The 17,218-nt window shown below is 45.1% G+C and overlaps 1 protein-coding gene across 1 annotated transcript in view; it reads left to right on the forward strand.

Annotated features, from left to right (window-relative positions):
* Nucleotides 1–15,939, forward strand: part of LOC124001706 (TBC1 domain family member 9-like) — a 29,329-nt gene extending 13,390 nt beyond the window's left edge. Inside the window, 19 exon segments of the mRNA XM_046308708.1 lie at nucleotides 184–260; nucleotides 374–558; nucleotides 1,707–1,914; nucleotides 3,102–3,308; nucleotides 3,667–3,846; nucleotides 4,945–5,095; nucleotides 8,131–8,345; nucleotides 9,074–9,191; nucleotides 9,435–9,720; nucleotides 10,250–10,379; nucleotides 10,632–10,730; nucleotides 10,884–10,952; nucleotides 11,610–11,862; nucleotides 12,005–12,070; nucleotides 12,721–12,804; nucleotides 13,042–13,110; nucleotides 13,703–13,806; nucleotides 13,970–14,340; nucleotides 14,342–15,939. Coding sequence (XP_046164664.1) covers nucleotides 184–260; nucleotides 374–558; nucleotides 1,707–1,914; nucleotides 3,102–3,308; nucleotides 3,667–3,846; nucleotides 4,945–5,095; nucleotides 8,131–8,345; nucleotides 9,074–9,191; nucleotides 9,435–9,720; nucleotides 10,250–10,379; nucleotides 10,632–10,730; nucleotides 10,884–10,952; nucleotides 11,610–11,862; nucleotides 12,005–12,070; nucleotides 12,721–12,804; nucleotides 13,042–13,110; nucleotides 13,703–13,806; nucleotides 13,970–14,340; nucleotides 14,342–14,588 — 3,119 coding nt within the window. The 3' untranslated portion in view covers nucleotides 14,589–15,939.
* The last annotated feature ends 1,279 nt before the right edge of the window (nucleotides 15,940–17,218 follow it).

Consider the following 17,218-nt stretch of genomic DNA (forward strand, 5'->3'; position numbering starts at 1 on the left):
ACAGCCCCTTGATATTTTCTCTGTGTGGATACAATGTCTTTTTTTAAGATGAGGTGATGTATATTTCAAACGATCGGCTTTTATGCAACCCAAAAATGTATAAATGCAACCATCTTCAATTTCTCTTTCTCTCGCTCGCTCTCTCTCCGTCTCTCTCTCCGTCTCTCTTTCTTCCCTCCTCAGCCAAGCTGGTGATCCGCTGGGCCGACATCACCCAGCTGGAGAAAAGCGCCACACTCCTCCTCCCCGATGCAGTCAAGGTGAGCCTTGTAAATCATATCAACTATACTGCATGTCACCATCGCTTTAACGTCTCTTTATCCATCCATACACCCCTCTAACTTTCATTCATGCTTCCATTCCTCGGGCCAAGGTGAGCACGCGGGTGGCTGAGCACGTCTTCTCGGTCTTCCTCAACATCAACGAGACCTTCAAGCTGATGGAGCAACTGGCCAACATCGCCATGAGACAGCTCCTTGACAACAAGGGCTTTGAGCAGGACCGCTCTCTGCCCAAACTCAAGAGGAAGACACCCAAAAAGGTGTCTGCCCTCAAGAGGTGAGGTTTGGTGGAGGGGGTTCTGGGAAGGTTTAGTGAGGCTGGATGTTGTAGTTGATAGATTTTTGTTGGTCTCCCCTCAATAGGTTCAGTTGATAGTTGAGAAGGATTGGTTTTCTGGGGAGATGTAGTCATTTCTAATGCTGCACAAAAATCTTTGCTGCGGATGACTTATAACCATTCACAGCAATTCCATGTGGTTGCATGACATTGTAAGTTTTACACAGTTTAATAAACAATATACCACAACTTAACTAAATGACTACATAAGACCACCAACAAACAACAAAAATGACTTCAGAGGAAAGAAATGTATAGTCTGGTTCCAACGTGCCTGGAGGAAAACCAGCTGAGGAGGCATTAGTAGTATATTTAAACTGGGTTCCTTTCTAGTAGTTTGGCTCACAGACACTTTTGCATTCTTTAAATCTACAGCACGACTTTGTCATCATTGTAGGTACAGCTGAACTTTTACTGGCGCTATTAACTTTGAACACCCAAGTTTGCTTCATTAGCCCAAGACTTTCAAATGTATTTCCCTCAAGACAGATTCCAACTCTCTAACTACTACTCATACTGTTGCCCTATATAGATGTCTATTGTAGTAGGAACTGTTGCCCTATATAGATGTCTATTGTAGTAGGAACTGTTGCCCTATATAGATGTCTATTGTAGTATTATACTGTCATACTTGGTTGCAAATTGCTCTTTCACTACAATGACCTGATTTTATTTTTCATCCAAAGGAAAAAAAAAACATTTTAATGTGTGACATACATTTGTAAAGGTATTTGGAATATATACATTTGTATGGAAATACACTGCGTACAAAACATTAAGAATGCCTGCTTTGTCCATGATATAGACTGAAGTGGAGGAGAAAGGTTAAAGAAGGATTTAAGCCTTGAGACAGTTGAGTCATGGATTGTGTATGTGTGCTATTCACAGCATGAATGGGCAAGACAATAGATTTAAGGGCCTTTTGAACAGGTTATGGTAGTAGGTGGCAGGCGCACCGGTTTGTGTCAAGAACTGCACCGACAGTCTCAATTTACTGCTGCTATTTAAAGACAACAGAATATGTTCCGAATTAGATTCGTGACCATCTCTAGACTAGACAATCTCTTGAACCTTGTTGTCTCACCCAGGGACCTGGATGCCAGAGCTAAGAGCGAGCGTTACCGGGCCTTGTTCCGTCTGCCCAAGGATGAGAAGCTGGACGGACACACGGGCTGCACCCTTTGGACCCCCTTTAACAAGATGCACATCCTGGGCCAGATGTTTGTCTCCACTAACTACATCTGCTTCACTTCCAAGGAGGAGACCCTGTGCAGCCTCATCATCCCCCTTAGAGAGGTGAGTCTGGCTGGGTACAGGCTCTGGTGATAGTCCTGGAGCTTAGTGTTGGCCCGGAGCAGTAGTCTGCACTGACTGGAGCTCTCTGGGATTTCGGGTTGGTAACCGTTGAACTAGACTTGTTGGATGATGCCAAGACATAAGTCAATGTGGGACCACTATAGATTTGAGATTTTCCATCAGGAAAGAAAGGTTACCTTTGACAAGTTGTGCTGTGTGCTGCTGTAGGGGGTTACTAGCAGGGCAGTTGGAAAGAGCAGCAGCCGGCTTAACACTCTGGTAGGGGCTGTCACTCCCAATCTGCTTTAGTCACTGGCTGCCCCTCGCCCAGCCATTGCCATGTCAATCAGGACCCCATCGCCCCACCCACCCTGTCACATCCTATCCCCATCAGCCATCTTAAACTACCAATCGCTGGCAGGGCAGAACGTGGATCGACTACTAATGTCTAGTGTTACGATGTGTGGCACTGAATCAATTCAGTCACCTAGTATGTGGGTTGATATGGTGAAACCTATTGTGTGCTTGGTATGTTGGCCTTAGGTCATTGCACATGAGAATATTGACCTATGTGGTTAGATGGTGAAATAAATCAATACACATGTGATGGGTTACTGTAATTCGTGTTCTACATCGAACACTTTCTCATATGAAATAAGATATGAGGATGCAACATAAGATATAAATCTCCTATGACTGACATGTGACTGGCGTATCTGTTGTCTGACACAACCGGGTGGTAGCAGGCTAGCACCCGATTACTCAACCCTGCACCTTAGAGGCTGCTGCCCAATATACATGGAATCACTGGTCACTTTAATGTTTACTTACTGCGTTACTCATCTCATATAATATATTTTATACTGTATTCAATTCACTAGTATTTTAGTCAATGCCACTCTGACATTGCTCGTCCTAATATTTATATATTTCTTAACTCCATTCTTTTACTTTAGATGTGTGTGTATTGTTGTGAATTGTTAGATACTACTGCACCGTTGGAGCTAGGAACACCAGCATTACGCTACACCTGCAATAACATCTGCTAAATATGTGTATGTGACCAATAACATTTGATTTGTTATGACTGGCATATCTGTTGTCTGACATATGGCTGACATCTATTGTGACTGACATATGAAGGACATATCTGTTGTGACAGACCTCTGTGTCTCTGTCCCTCCCAGGTGACGATAGTGGAGAAGGCAGACAGCTCCAACTTTTTCCCCAGCCCAGTGTCCATCAGCACCAAGAACAGGATGACCTTCCTGTTTGCCAACCTCAAGGACCGGGACTTCCTGGTCCAGAGGATCTCTGACTTCCTGCAGCAGACCACCTCCAAGATCTACTTCGAGAGGGAGACCACCGGGAGTGTGAACAGCTCCGACGATGAGGTGAGGGCACATCTATGTCATTGTATATCTAGGATGTTGTACATCATTTAGGTCTATACTCTTCCACAACTGCTCCCCAAGTTTGCTGATAAGTCTCCCTCTACTCCAGGTCTTCAGTAAATACTTAGCATGATTATTATCACAGGTCTCCGATCAGCTCTTATCATAAAGCACACTGCATTAACTATCCTTACCCTGATCCTGGACTTGTTCTGCTCTCCACCAGGTGTATTCTCAGTATTATTAGTTTGTCATCTCATCACAAGTCTCAGAACAGTTGTTATGATAAACTCATGATAATTTGTTGCATTACAATCTCCTAATTCTGATCCTGAATCTGTGTCTCTCTCTCCTCTAGGTGTACTCCCAGCAGGGCTCTCTCCTCTCCAGCAGTCCCCAACGTAGCAGTCTGGGCTCAGAGGGCTCCTCCGAGGGTGAGCGCCAGTTTAACCTCAATGACAACAGCGTGCCCACCGCCACCCAGGCCCTCATGACCATGTACCGCCGCCGCTCGCCGGAGGAGTTCAACCCCAAACTGGTACGGTCATTGAATGTTCTGTTCACATGTTGGGGGCTCCCGAGTAGAGCAGCGGTCTAAGGCACTGCATCTCAGTGCTAGAGGTGTCACTACAGACCCTGGTTCGATTCCAGGCTGTATCACAACCGGCTGTGATTGGGAGTCTCATAGGACAGCGCACAATTGGCCCAGCGTCATCTGGGTTTGGTTGGGGTAGGAATGTCATTGTAAATTAGAATTTGTCCTTAACTGACTTGCCTAGTTAAATAAACATGTGGTCGAACACAAGAAGATGCTATAGTAGAGAATTGGAATGATTGCACATGATTGATGGAACTGAACTTGGACTAAATTAATTGAGTTGAATACATTTAGTTACAGTGACACAATATTGTAACAAACTGTAATTGCGTGTATATACCTGCATGCTGAATAAGCCATTGGGAATCCAATTTCTGCATGTAGTAACCTGAGGCTTTTCCCAAGCCTCAAATCAAATTGTATTGCTTGCCTACAACTATTTAGCAGATGTGATTTAGGAGCCAGAAACAGAGCGGCCATGTCTGTCGGGTGCCATCAGTGTCTCAACCTTGATCTAAAACAGCTTGGCTTACAGTCAGTGTGTTCTGTTCCTGCGCTAACCTCCAGCTGGCTTTGCATTGCACAGTTCAAAGGCCTGCAGGGAAGTTGCAGATGTAGACCAATGGAGGGGGAAGTGTGTGGAAAGTATATTAAATCAAAGTTAATTGAAGTAAATAAAGCCCTAATGAAATTCTTCAGAGACCTCTAGGGGAGTATTTGTGCTGCATACGTCTGTGTCGAAAGTTAGAAATATTGTTTAGGCTTTGAAGGCTCTCTGGCTCATTATTTAATGAGGTGGTAATGAGTTTTTTGCCTCCTACGAACCATCCTGATCTCGCTCGCTTACATTCTGCGTGTATTAAAACAATTTAAGCATGTCTACTTTCTTTCTCTCGCTCTCTCTGTCCTTGAACATCATTCTGTAGTTCTCTCTAAGGGGAGCTTTACTGGCATGAAATGTGTCTCTTATGACATTTCTCTTTTTTCTTTTTCCAACACATGCAAGATTATTAACTGCCAATTTGTATTTTTCCCCAGGCCAAGGAGTTCCTGAAGGAACAGGCGTGGAAGAACCACATCACCGAGTACGGCCAGGGGGTGTGTATGTACCGCACAGAGAAGACCAAGGACCTGGTGCTTAAAGGCATCCCAGAGAACATGAGGGGAGAGCTGTGGCTGCTCTTCTCCGGTGAGGCCAACAGTCGCACGCGTTCTCACAAACAGTCCGTGGGCATGATCTCACAATGCACTCTCACATTCACTGTACATACTCATTTGTATATTACATTATGCCCCCCGATTCTTGACATTCATATACTCGACTTTCGCTCATTCTGTATCTCCACAAGCCACGCTGACACACACTCAAAGACCACAGATCGACAGTACTACGTGCTCATACACCAACTCCTAACCTGCATTCGGCATCATGTGGTGGGACCACACATCTCATTACTATAGTTATTGTTATCACAGGAGGAAAAACAACAGGAAAAACACATCAGATTTTAGTTTTGGGTTTTCCCAAACCCCCTTTTGTGGTATGAGCACAGAATGGTTCATCATCCAGGTGTATTAGAATTATTGATATTAGTCAAATATGAGCTTTTCTTTCAGTGTACTTATGGATTTGGGTAGTCTCATTAAACATGCATTAGCTTGGCCTTGGCAACGTATTCCATTCCCATCTCCTGCCTGAGCAGCAGTATCGTACTGTATCTAACCTGTAACTGGGCCGCATGCTTCACGTCCACTGCTACAGCATACAGTGCCTTGCGAAAGTATTTGGCCCCCTTGAACTTTGCGACCATTTGCCACATTTCAGGTTTCAAACATAAAGATATAAAACTGTATTTTTTTGTGAAGAATCAACAACAAGTGGGACACAATTATGAAGTGGAACGACATTTATTGGATATTTCAAGCTTTTTTAACAAATCAAAAACTGAAAAATTGGGCGTGCAAAATTATTCAGCCCCCTTAAGTTAATACTTTGTAGCGCCACCTTTTGCTGCGATTACAGCTGTAAGTCGCTTGGGGTATGTCTCTATCGAGAGACTGAAATGTTTTCCCATTCCTCCTTGCAAAACAGCTCGAGCTCAGTGAGGTTGGATGGAAAGCATTTGTGAATAGCAGTTTTCAGTTCTTTCCACAGATTCTCAATTGGATTCAGGTCTGGACTTTGACTTGGCCATTCTAACACCTGGATATGTTTATTTTTTAACCATTCCATTGTAGATTTTGCTTTATGTTTTGGATCATTGTCTTGTTGGAAGACAAATCTCCGTCCCGGTCTCAGGTCTTTTGCAGACTCCATCAGGTTTTCTTCCAGAATGGTCCTGTATTTGGCTCCATCCATCTTCCCATCAATTTTAACCATCTTCCCTGTCCCTGCTGAAGAAAAGCAGGCCCAAACCATGATGCTGCCACCACCATGTTTGACAGTGGGGATGGTGTGTTCAGGGTGTTGCTTTTACGCCAAACATAACGTTTTGCGGACCTCTGAGACTATCACAGTGCAGGTGCATTTATACGGAGACTTGATTACACACAGGTGGATTGTATTTATCATCATTAGTCATTTAGGTCAACATTGGATCATTCAGAGATCCTCACTGAACTTCTGGAGAGAGTTTGCTGCACTGAAAGTAAAGGGGCTGAATAATTTTGCACGTCCTATGTTTCAGTTTTTGATTTGTAAAAAAGTTTGAAATATCCAATAAATGTCGTTCCACTTCATGATTGTGTCCCACTGGTTGTTGATTCTTCACAAAAATATACAGTTTTATATCTTTGTTTGAAGCCTGAATTGTGGCAAAAGGTCAAAGTTCAAGGGGGCCGAATACTTTCGCAAGGCACTGTATTACAGTGAGAGCACACATTCTATAGTCTGCTTACTGTACGCCAAACTGAACACTGTCAGTCTGGTTTAACCAGGCTTTACAAACACAGCAGCTTATGTAGGGGTTGTGTTAGAGACGTAGGCCTACATTGTGACCACCGTAGCTTTGAAAAGCTGACCTATATAAATAAACTTGAAGAACCAGTTGGCCTACAGGGAGAGTCACTGCTGAGATCACCAAACAATGTTTTATACTTCAGCCTCTTCTTCCTGGAGGAAATGTCTTGCACCCACGCGACAGCACTAACAGTTAGCGACTATCTACCTGCTCTTTCCGTCCCCTAGTGACCTACTTGTGGTACCTTCCGCAGTCACCATGGCAGCCATACATCTGCACTTCCTGGAGGGACTGGTGTGTTTACATGTTAGCCTAGCGTCTCTGTTGGCGAAGCTCGCTAGCTGTGTTTTTATGTGGAAGAAGATGCAGAATTTGAATGCAACCTCTATACTTTTCCCTCTACTCACTGTCACAGTGGGAACTGTTGATAAGCCTGAGTTTGACTGCGCTAGAATAGTGAATTTGAGGGTGTTATGATTCAACAGACTTTTACCCAGGACCCCCCCCCCCCCCCACCCCTCCCCTCTTATTGGTTTAGCCTATGTTGTTGTTGCTGCTTCCACAGCTGGGAGTACAGGAGTGCTATAAAGGCACTAAGGTTTTAGTGTGAAGGGATTCTGCCTAAAGTGAGAGTGGAAGGCTTACCTCTGCATGTCTACTAGCTGCTTGCCGCATCCCACCGTTAGTAGAGATGGAATGAGCAATGGCTTGAGTTCTGGTTTCATCACTCCAACCATTTCTGAAACTGATTACATTGAATATGCAATGCCATTGCAATGCTAGCCTAATTTATAATAATAATAATAATAATATATGCCATTTAGCAGACGCTTTTATCCAAAGCGACTTACAGTCATGTGTGCATACATTCTACGTATGGGTGGTCCCGGGGATCGAACCCACTACCCTGGCGTTACAAGCGCCATGCTCTACCAACTGAGCTACACAGGAATTTAGCCAGGTGTAAAATAAACGCCTGGAACTAGATCCCCTATTATGGTCTTGAAGAGAATCAAAAAATAACTGTTGGGGGGAGGTTCTCTGTTCAACCAATCCAGTAAATGTGGAGGAGTTAAGATGTTGCGTTAACGTCCAAATGTGGAAGTCTCATAACAGGCTCTTTCCATTTCCCCCTGAAATCTTAGGCCTGACATTAACTTTGTTTCACCAGACCAATTTTTTAAAATGGCAATTGGCTGATGGTCTGGTGCCAATGGACCTCGTTTAATGCTATACTAACTGTGGTCCCTATATCCCGCCCCAGGGGCGATCAACGAGATGGCGACCCACCCTGGCTACTATGAGGACCTGGTAGAGAAGTCTATGGGGAAGTACAACCTGGCCACGGAGGAGATCGAGAGAGACCTGCACCGCTCCCTCCCTGAACACCCAGCCTTCCAGAACGAGATGGGGATCGCTGCCCTACGTAGGGTCCTTACTGCCTACGCCTTCAGAAACCCCAACATAGGCTACTGCCAGGTACACACATGGTATATAGTATACACGCATGGTATATAGTATACACGCATGGTATATAGTATACACACACAGACGCACCAGTCCTGTCGCTCTAGATCCACTGCCAAAGCAGAATGTCATGAGATTACTTCAAAACCGGCCTCTAGGGGCAATGTTGGCACTATTACCTTTAAGTCCTGTGGACAGGGATGGCGGATGGGCGTAAGCTGCGAGCTCCGGCTCTGAAAGTCGCGTGTTCAATCCCAGCGCTAAGCACTATTTTTGTCTATCCCAAACCTTAACCCTTAACCATTCAGAATGCCTAATCTTCAAAATGTTATGTTTGTGGACAAACATCTGATTCTGCAGTGAGATCGTGAGAGCTTCTACACACACACACATTTATTTTACAACACAAACATTCACACTGCTCTTCAGTTTATAAATGGTCAAGTCACATAGTAGTTTACCACTTCTATAGCTGTCCTGACTCCCCCACGGGTCCCTAATCTTGGTTCCCCCTGCGGGTCGAAGCCATGTGGTTCCCTCTTGACTGCCAGTCCATCTGTTGGCAGCTTGAAACTCTGAAGGCATTTAACTCAGGCTGAAAACTGTAGTCCAGACCTACTGTCACATAGCTGTTTAATTTGATTCTTGTTTTGCTTTTTGATGGGCTTTGAGATTCTGTAAAGAAAAGCGCTATAGAAGTTGAATGTATTATTCTGAATAATCTTGGTGGTTCTTCCTAGGCCATGAACATTGTGACGTCGGTACTGCTGCTGTATGCTAAAGAGGAGGAGGCCTTCTGGCTGCTGGTGGCTCTGTGTGAGCGGATGCTGCCTGACTACTACAACACCAGGGTCGTAGGTCAGTTGGAAGCTCCTGGAATGAGGCTGTAGTAGGGCAATGGGTGGCTTTGTGGTCGACTGGTGTGTGTGCCTCTGCGTTTTTAACTTGGTCTCAGTGTCTCTATTTTATGTTTTGTGTTCAGATGTGTGTATGTGTCCCTCGGTCTTTGTGCATATCTGTTGGCATCGTTCTCCCTCTTACTGTATCAGTGTCCGCATAGGCCTCTTCTGTCTTGCTAACCTCCCACTTCTCCTTCTCCAGGAGCTCTGGTAGACCAGGGTGTTTTTGAGGAGCTGGCCAGGGAGTACGTCCCTGAACTCTACGACTGCATGCAGGACCTGGGAGTCATCTCTACCATTTCCCTCTCCTGGTTCCTCACCCTGTTCCTCAGTGTCATGCCCTTCGAGAGTGCCGTGGTGGTGGTCGACTGCTTCTTCTACGAGGGCATCAAGGTCATCTTCCAGCTGGCACTCAGCGTACTGCACGCCAACATCCACCAGCTGCTGGGGGCCAAGGACGATGGAGAGGCCATGACCGTGCTGGGAAGGTGAGGGCGGGTGGGGTGGAAGACCGACAAGGGGCCAAAGATACTAAAACAGGGCTTTTAATTTTCGGTCCTGGAAGGCAGAAACACTTCTTGATTTGTTTCTACCTGGTAGTTAATTGTATTCACCTGGTGCACCAGGTCTGATGAAAACCAGAAGGGTTTTTATCCCTGCAGTACCAGAATTCGAACAGCCCTGGACTAAAGGGACATGATTGGTAGGCCAACTCATGACTGGAACCCTGCACCTAACCTGAACTAAAACCCTAACCTTTGCCCTGACCTTAATCCTAACCATAACCAATTAGGTCATTTAACATGGGTTTGCTGGTCAGTCATGGTACTTTAGTTTTTCACTCAAAGAGCAGACCCCATGAGTCGGGTCAAAAGTCAAATTGTGTTGGCGGAAGTGACACGAGAGATCATCTTGTTTTGAAACACTGCAGTAAGAACACTTCTTAATTCAATTAAAGCTTGATATTGATAAGCTGTCAATATAAAGGATTTGGTTGTGTGACACGTTTGTGTGTAGGTACCTGGACAGCGTGTCCAATAAGGACAGCACCCTGCCTCCCATCCCCCACCTGCACTCCCTGCTGACTGACGATGGGGATCCCCACCCGGAGGTGGACATCTTCAAGTTGGTCCGCAGCTCCTACGAGGTGAGTCTTCTCAACATGACCAGGACACCGTCATTCAATCACTCCTTCAATCTGTCAGAGATGGGGTCAATTAAGTTTAAATGTAATTCAGCCCAACCATGCTTCCTAGACCCAAGTGTATTCACTGGTAGAACTGTCACTCTGTTTTGACCTTTACTCTGGCTGGTGATTATGCAGTCTCAGTGAATATCCCAGCCGTAGGATAGCAGCAGTGTTGACCTCTCTCTCTCGGTCCCGTGTGGCTGTTTGTAGAAGTTTGGCTCCATCCGGGCAGACGTGATCGAGCAGATGCGCTTCAAACAGAGGCTAAGGGTCATCCAGACCATCGAGGACACCACCAAACGCAACGTGGTAACGACCCCTGCTATTACACACACTGTATGGTACACCCGATGTTGGGTGTGGAGGATTTCAAGTCATTTTAAGCAATTGTTTCTGATTGTATTCAATGCTGGTTAGTTCTGATCTCCTCACACAGCTCCTAAATCCACTGTTCTCTTTCAGGTCAGAACCATTGTCACGGAGACTGCCTTCAGCATCGACGAACTGGAGGAGCTCTACGTTCTGTTCAAGGTGAGTGACAGCCATGCTGTAGCCAATATGAACTAAATGGAACTGACCTCTAACCAATAGGAACTTAAAGGAACTAATCTCTTCCTGTATTGCTTTTCCTCAGCCTCCCTTTCTCTTTGGCAGGGCGTCTCATTTCTCCTAGCTCTCACATAGTGCCCTGCTGCCACAGCAACGCTGAATTATGGGCTATAGTTGGAGCCGGTACTTAATATCCATAGAGACAGACCTAAAACCCTGGCAACAGCATTTTACTCCATTAACACAACGGACGCTCACTGCTCAGTCCTGTTAGAGGACATGGAGAAAGACGGATGAGTCTTCAGCACAGTTCTAATGGTCAGGGGTGCTGGTATAAGATGTTAGAAGTAGAGAACTTTTAATACCCAATGTTGTGCAATGTTCACATTATTCTCTGTTTATCAAGTACTTATCCATTAGAAACATTGTGCAAAGCAATTCAGCTGTATCTATATGCATTTCCTCACCTTGGGCGACCACATTTTCCCACATTTAGCACAGGTATCACCATTTGGTCTCATTCCACCTCGCTTCTTTATACTTAAAATTTTTCTAGAAAACTGCTACATAAATGTAATATATTTATTTAATTCACATTAAAAGCCTGATGAATCTATTTCTACCATCTTCATTCTCCAGGCGGAACACCTGACCAGCTGCTATTGGGGTGGAACGGGTGGCAGCAACCCCACGGAGCGCCACGACCCCAGCCTGCCCTACCTGGAGCAGTACCGCATCGACCTGGAGCAGTTCAGGGGGCTGTTCTCCCTGCTCTTCCCCTGGGCCCCTGTCAACGGGGCCCATGCAGACCTCCTGGCCCTGCGCTTCTTCAGGCTCCTGGACCATAACGGAGACTCTCTGATTAATTTCCGGGAGTTTATTAGTGGACTGAGTGAGTATTGGTGGAGGTGGGTGAGGGGGTGTATCAAATAGAAGTTGACTAACGATTGTAGCAACTGGTCAAAATGGATATTAAGTATATATAGACATAATGAAATGTTATGACAAATTATCACATCTATGGTGTATTTCAGGTGTTTTATGCCATGGGGATCTGACTGAGAAACTGAAGCTCCTGTACAAGATGCATGTGATTCCTGGTAAGTGTGTGTGTGTGTGTGTACTGTTCACAGAGGGAAATCTATACTCCTTATATGCTGTCATAACTGAGTGAGGGGGAGGATGTTTTAAGGATAGGGGATTGGATTTATTTACTGTAAAGGAGCAAAGATGAATTATTTTGTTCTCTCCCTCGCTTGGTTGAGCATATGGAGAAGGGATGGTGCTCAAGACTCACACAGCAGTATTTTAACTCTGCTGGAAATCTACCTCTCAATCAGAAGAGCTTTCATGGATCTCTGGCTCAGGTCGCGTTAATTCCCTGTATAACAGCAAAGCCTGAAGCAGCTATTGTTTTGGTTCTCGGAATGATGGGGTTAGCTTTTTTCCTTTGCCAGCCACATGGAAATATTGTCTCTGGCAGAATGATATATGTTGAGAACTAACAGATGTTTAGCGAGAGGAGGATACAGAAATGACTTCAGACTTATGATCAAACATTGGGATGTGTGAGGCCTCGATGGAAAGATAATGATAAATGGATACACTTTATATTGCACTTTTTCAACTGCAGTATTTGAGGCGTTATGATAACGCCCCTTACAGCACTTGGAAAGGCGCTATATAAATGCTCTCAATTATAATAACAATGGTAAGGCCTAAAATGTTGTATCTTTCTGTCCCCTCCCAGAGGTGACCCATGAGCAGGAACCAGACTCTGCCTTCGAGGCCACCCAGTACTTCTTTGAGGACATCACCCCGGAAACTTCCAATGGTAGGCCATGTCCTCATCAACACGCCAGAGGTTACACAATGTTTCCACCCCAAATTGCACCCTTTTCCCTGTATAGTCCACTAATGTTGACCAGAGCCTTATGTGCCCTCAATTACAGTCACACTCCACTCATGGCATGCATCAACCTATTTCAACCTCCCACTTTTTTTGTCTTCTTCAGATAACTTCCTAATGTGTCCTTTGACCTTTGCACTCTTGACCTTTCCCTTCCTCCAGGCCTTGACCCCAAGTGCAAGAGCGAGAAGGATGATGGCTTTGTCAGGGTCACGTTCAAGACTGAGAAAGGTACGCACTGCTATAAAACAGTTATGAGACATGCGTATCTATCGCTAGTTTGTAAATGCTCCAATCTAAATGATAATACCTTAAGCCACAAAGTCTACCGTTCATGTTCCTTTTGTTGTTGCAAAGGCCTTTATTTACTGTACCTCAAGAACACTCACCTCACTGTAAGGAACTTAGCTGTAGCTCTCTAATCTCCATACACACACATCCCAAAAGTCTGGGATGAAAAGGGGAAGCACTGTTACTTTTCTATGTATCATGTTTTCTTGGAGCAAAAATGGTCTACGGTCGCTGATTAGGGACGATATACTGATTTTCCAGACAATAAAATTCCCATTAAAGCAATAGATTCCTAATAGAATTGAACAGTCTCAAAGTGCAACTGGGAGTGTTGTGTGTTAAATGGTCCCCAAGCTAGGCCTGCATGCCACTTCAGTTTATTGAGGGCATTATTGGTGCATGTTCTCTTATTCATTAAACACTTTCTCCTTGACAACGGCACATACATTAGTTGTTGTTATGGCCTCCTATAAATAGTCAGTGTGCCAGGCTGCTAGCTTTTAACTCTTAACGGCCACCTCTGTTTCTACAGTGAAGAAACTACACACCCCTGACTACCGCCACTACCTGAGGCTGTGGAACCAGGGCACCAAGAACAAACTGGACAACATGAAGGATCTGCCCAAACTCAACCAGGTAAGAGCATTAAGAACCACTCCACCTCCCCAGGGGGAATCAGTGGAGTCCACTTGATCAATGTGGCTGTGTGAGGCTATGAAATTGTGTGTCGTGCCAATGAATCTACCTCATCTTCCATCCCAGGCTAACCTGTATGTCTTCCACTCTCTCTCTCCTTCAGAGCCAGTTCATAGAGCTGTGCAAGACACTGTACAACATGTTCAGCGAGGACGCCCAGGAGCAGGAGCTGTACCACGCCACGGCCACCGTCACCAGCCTGCTGCTGGAAATGGGCGAGGTGGGCAAGCTCTTCTGCCATTCCAAGGACCAGGAGGAGCAGGACCAGGATGATCCAGAGGAGGCCAAAACCAGTGGGCCAGCCCGAGATGGAGGGACCAAGCCTGGGGGTGTCTTCCAGCAGAGGGGCCAAGGAGAGGGGGAGAAGGAGAGCCAGGCCAGGCCCTGTGGCCCTGTGAAGAGGGATGACAGGGGCGAGCAGCTGTCTGCCATGGAGGACATTAAGCTGGAGGACTCGTCCCCGAAGGACACGGGGATCGTCCTCCATGCTCATCTCAGATGACGAGACCAAAGACGACACGTCCATGTCGTCCTACTCCGTGCTCAGCGGCGGCTCCCATGAGCTCGACGACAAGCTTCACTGCGAGGACATTAATGACGACACGGTCCTGGTGCGCAGCAAGAACGGGCCCCATGGTGGAGGGGTAGGGAACAGGCTTCACGGTGAAGGTGGGCCCAATGGCAGAGATGGGGGGGCTGCCTCACAGCACCAGCATAGATAAAGACTGGGCCATCACCTTTGAGCAGTTCCTGGCATCGGTGCTCACTGAGCAGGCCCTGGTGCTTTACTTCGAGAAGCCAGTGGAGGTTGCCGCACGTATCACCAATGCCAAGAATGTGAGGAAAGTGGGGTGCTCCCTACTGTCCGCTAGCGACTATGAGATCTCCCTGTCTGGGTAACTAATGCCTCAATGAAAAAGAGAATTTACAGAGACAGATTCTTGCTCTATAGGTTGACTGCTTCGGAAAACAGGGAAACATGTCATGTAAATGTACAACGTGAAAAACCCAGTCTTCTCCTCTTTGTTGGGTGACAAGAATTACAGTCTGCTAGAACTGAAAAGTCTAACATTTGTGTGCAATACTATAAGAGTAAAGAAATCAAATAAATACCTGCTCTTAGCAATGTATTTTACCAGATGTCAACAACCTGTTTTATCTTTAGGGTTAGAAGATTCTGTTCAGCAGAGGGACCAGGGAAGGACAAAAAGGGCTTTATTGACCTTTGACCTCAAAAGTAATTCAGGCAGAGCTGTGGTGTGTGTACTGTACATGTTTTTAGCTGTGCTTGCTGTACTTTATATGAAGTCATGTATACATGTTACTACTAATAATCGCTAAACCAGTTGGACTACTACGTATCATGATGTTTAAGTCTTACAGACCACCAGCCCAGTCCAGGAGTGGCCTGTCACAGTCCCAGAGGAACACTGCTCAGTCGTTGTAGAGTTCTGTTAGCCGCTAACTCATTAGCCGCTAGGCTAATTGACTAACAGCAACCTGTGGGGCAGTTGTACTCACTGCTAATCTATTAACCGCTAATTTACACTAGAAACAATGGTTAAGAGGGGTAGCATCCGTTAGCTACAATGAAGAAGTGACTGTACTTCTAGAGTTGGGAAGATTAGTTGCTGCCGCTTCAGGATAACCCACACTTGCACTGGAATGAAATATGAATGGTGGTGAAAGCTTTCTGACTAGATGTACTTCAGTAAATTCACTAAGGAAAACACTGTTTAGATTTCATTTGTGTGGTAGCTTAGCCTGCATACTGAACTGTAGAGCACACGCACTTTGTTTTATCAGGAAAAAATGACATTTACAACATCTTTCCTTTTAATTCCATAAGCATGTTTTCTGCCTTTTTTCTGTGCCACTCCTGCACTCGTCGTCAGCACACTCCAAAAGCGTCTTTTTTTTTCTTTTAAACAATGTTTTTGAACTTTTTGCTCTGTATATTTTTATGCTGTTTTATATATTTTTTTGTTCCAATGTGAATGATTTTGTCATGTACAAAGGTCATGATTTTAAGTGTACCACTTCAACTAATTAAAAAGTGTAGAATGAACAGTCTTACGCTACATATTAAAAATGTCTCATGTCTCTTTATGGGATTTATCCATTAGGGTTGCTCATACTGTAGCTCATACTCATACTGTAGCCTGGGATAAATATTGATACGCTCTGTTTCGACATTGAGAGGGGAAGACAGATCTATACAGAGATGGAGACGGAGCACCCTCTGCTGGAGAATAGAATGTTCCTGAATCAGACCCAAAATCCTGTAATGCCACCAAAGATAAGGATAAATGAGGATGCTTTCATAAGGCTGTTTTATCATTGAAAGAATGTCAGTTCCTGTCTACTTAAGGAGGTGGCTCTCCCATAGACACCAATGCGATAGCAGTTGGGTCTGGTCTACTCAGCTCCATTTTAAACAAGAAAAAAATGGGGTTAATGGCTAACATTTTTGCAGGTCTCTAGCTTTGACAATGGTGCGCAGTGTCAGCGTGGGAGACATGCTGAAATAGAGACTTTGTCACATACAGGTTGTTTGTGAAATCTCTCGCTTTCTCATCTGCTGCTCTGCAGATGCTTGGGGGTGTGGTTCAGGTTGACCAATAAGAGCTTGCCATTGTAATGCATATGGGAACATTCTCTAGCAATGATTAATCCATTAACGTAGTAATGGATTGGGTTGAAGTGTTTACTGGTCTGCTAATACGTCATTCTCTGTCCTCCTTTGACTGCAGTTATGTAATAATTGTTCATCCCAGGACCTGAGCAAATGCATCATGTCCCTAAATTATGGAGTCAAAGGTCATTAGAATGTAGAACAGGGTTTCCCAAACTCGGTCCTGGGGCCCCCCTGGGTACACGTGTTTGCCCTTGCACTACACAGCTGATTCAGGACCGTCTTTGGGAAACTGATGTAGAACACTGGATTTTAATTCATGTTCTGTGTTTTTAGGATAAAGAATGATTAATCTAATTAATCATGTGATGCTGAATGATAGTGTTTATTTTTTTTACCATTCACCCCAGAGCCTACACTGTCTTGTGTGGTAGCAAACAATGTCCCCAATTCCCTCTTGCTTTTAGGATTATTTTCTGTTTAAACTCCAATCACCATTTTTTCCTTTTTGTCCACAGGGGTAATATGTTAACCAATGATGTTCTGTTTATCAAGTCCTCATTCCTGTGTGTTTACCATGAACCTGGGTGGTCAGCCTAACCGCGCTTCTTAACATCCGGAAGCTAGCCGCCCCAATGTGCCTGAGGAGGCACTGTTCAACTGACGACCGAGGTCGGCATGCAGGTTGCCCGGCGCACCACAAGGAGTCGCTAGGGT

Source organism: Oncorhynchus gorbuscha, linkage group LG17, assembly GCF_021184085.1.
Source record: "Oncorhynchus gorbuscha isolate QuinsamMale2020 ecotype Even-year linkage group LG17, OgorEven_v1.0, whole genome shotgun sequence".
Lineage (NCBI taxonomy): Eukaryota > Metazoa > Chordata > Actinopteri > Salmoniformes > Salmonidae > Oncorhynchus > Oncorhynchus gorbuscha.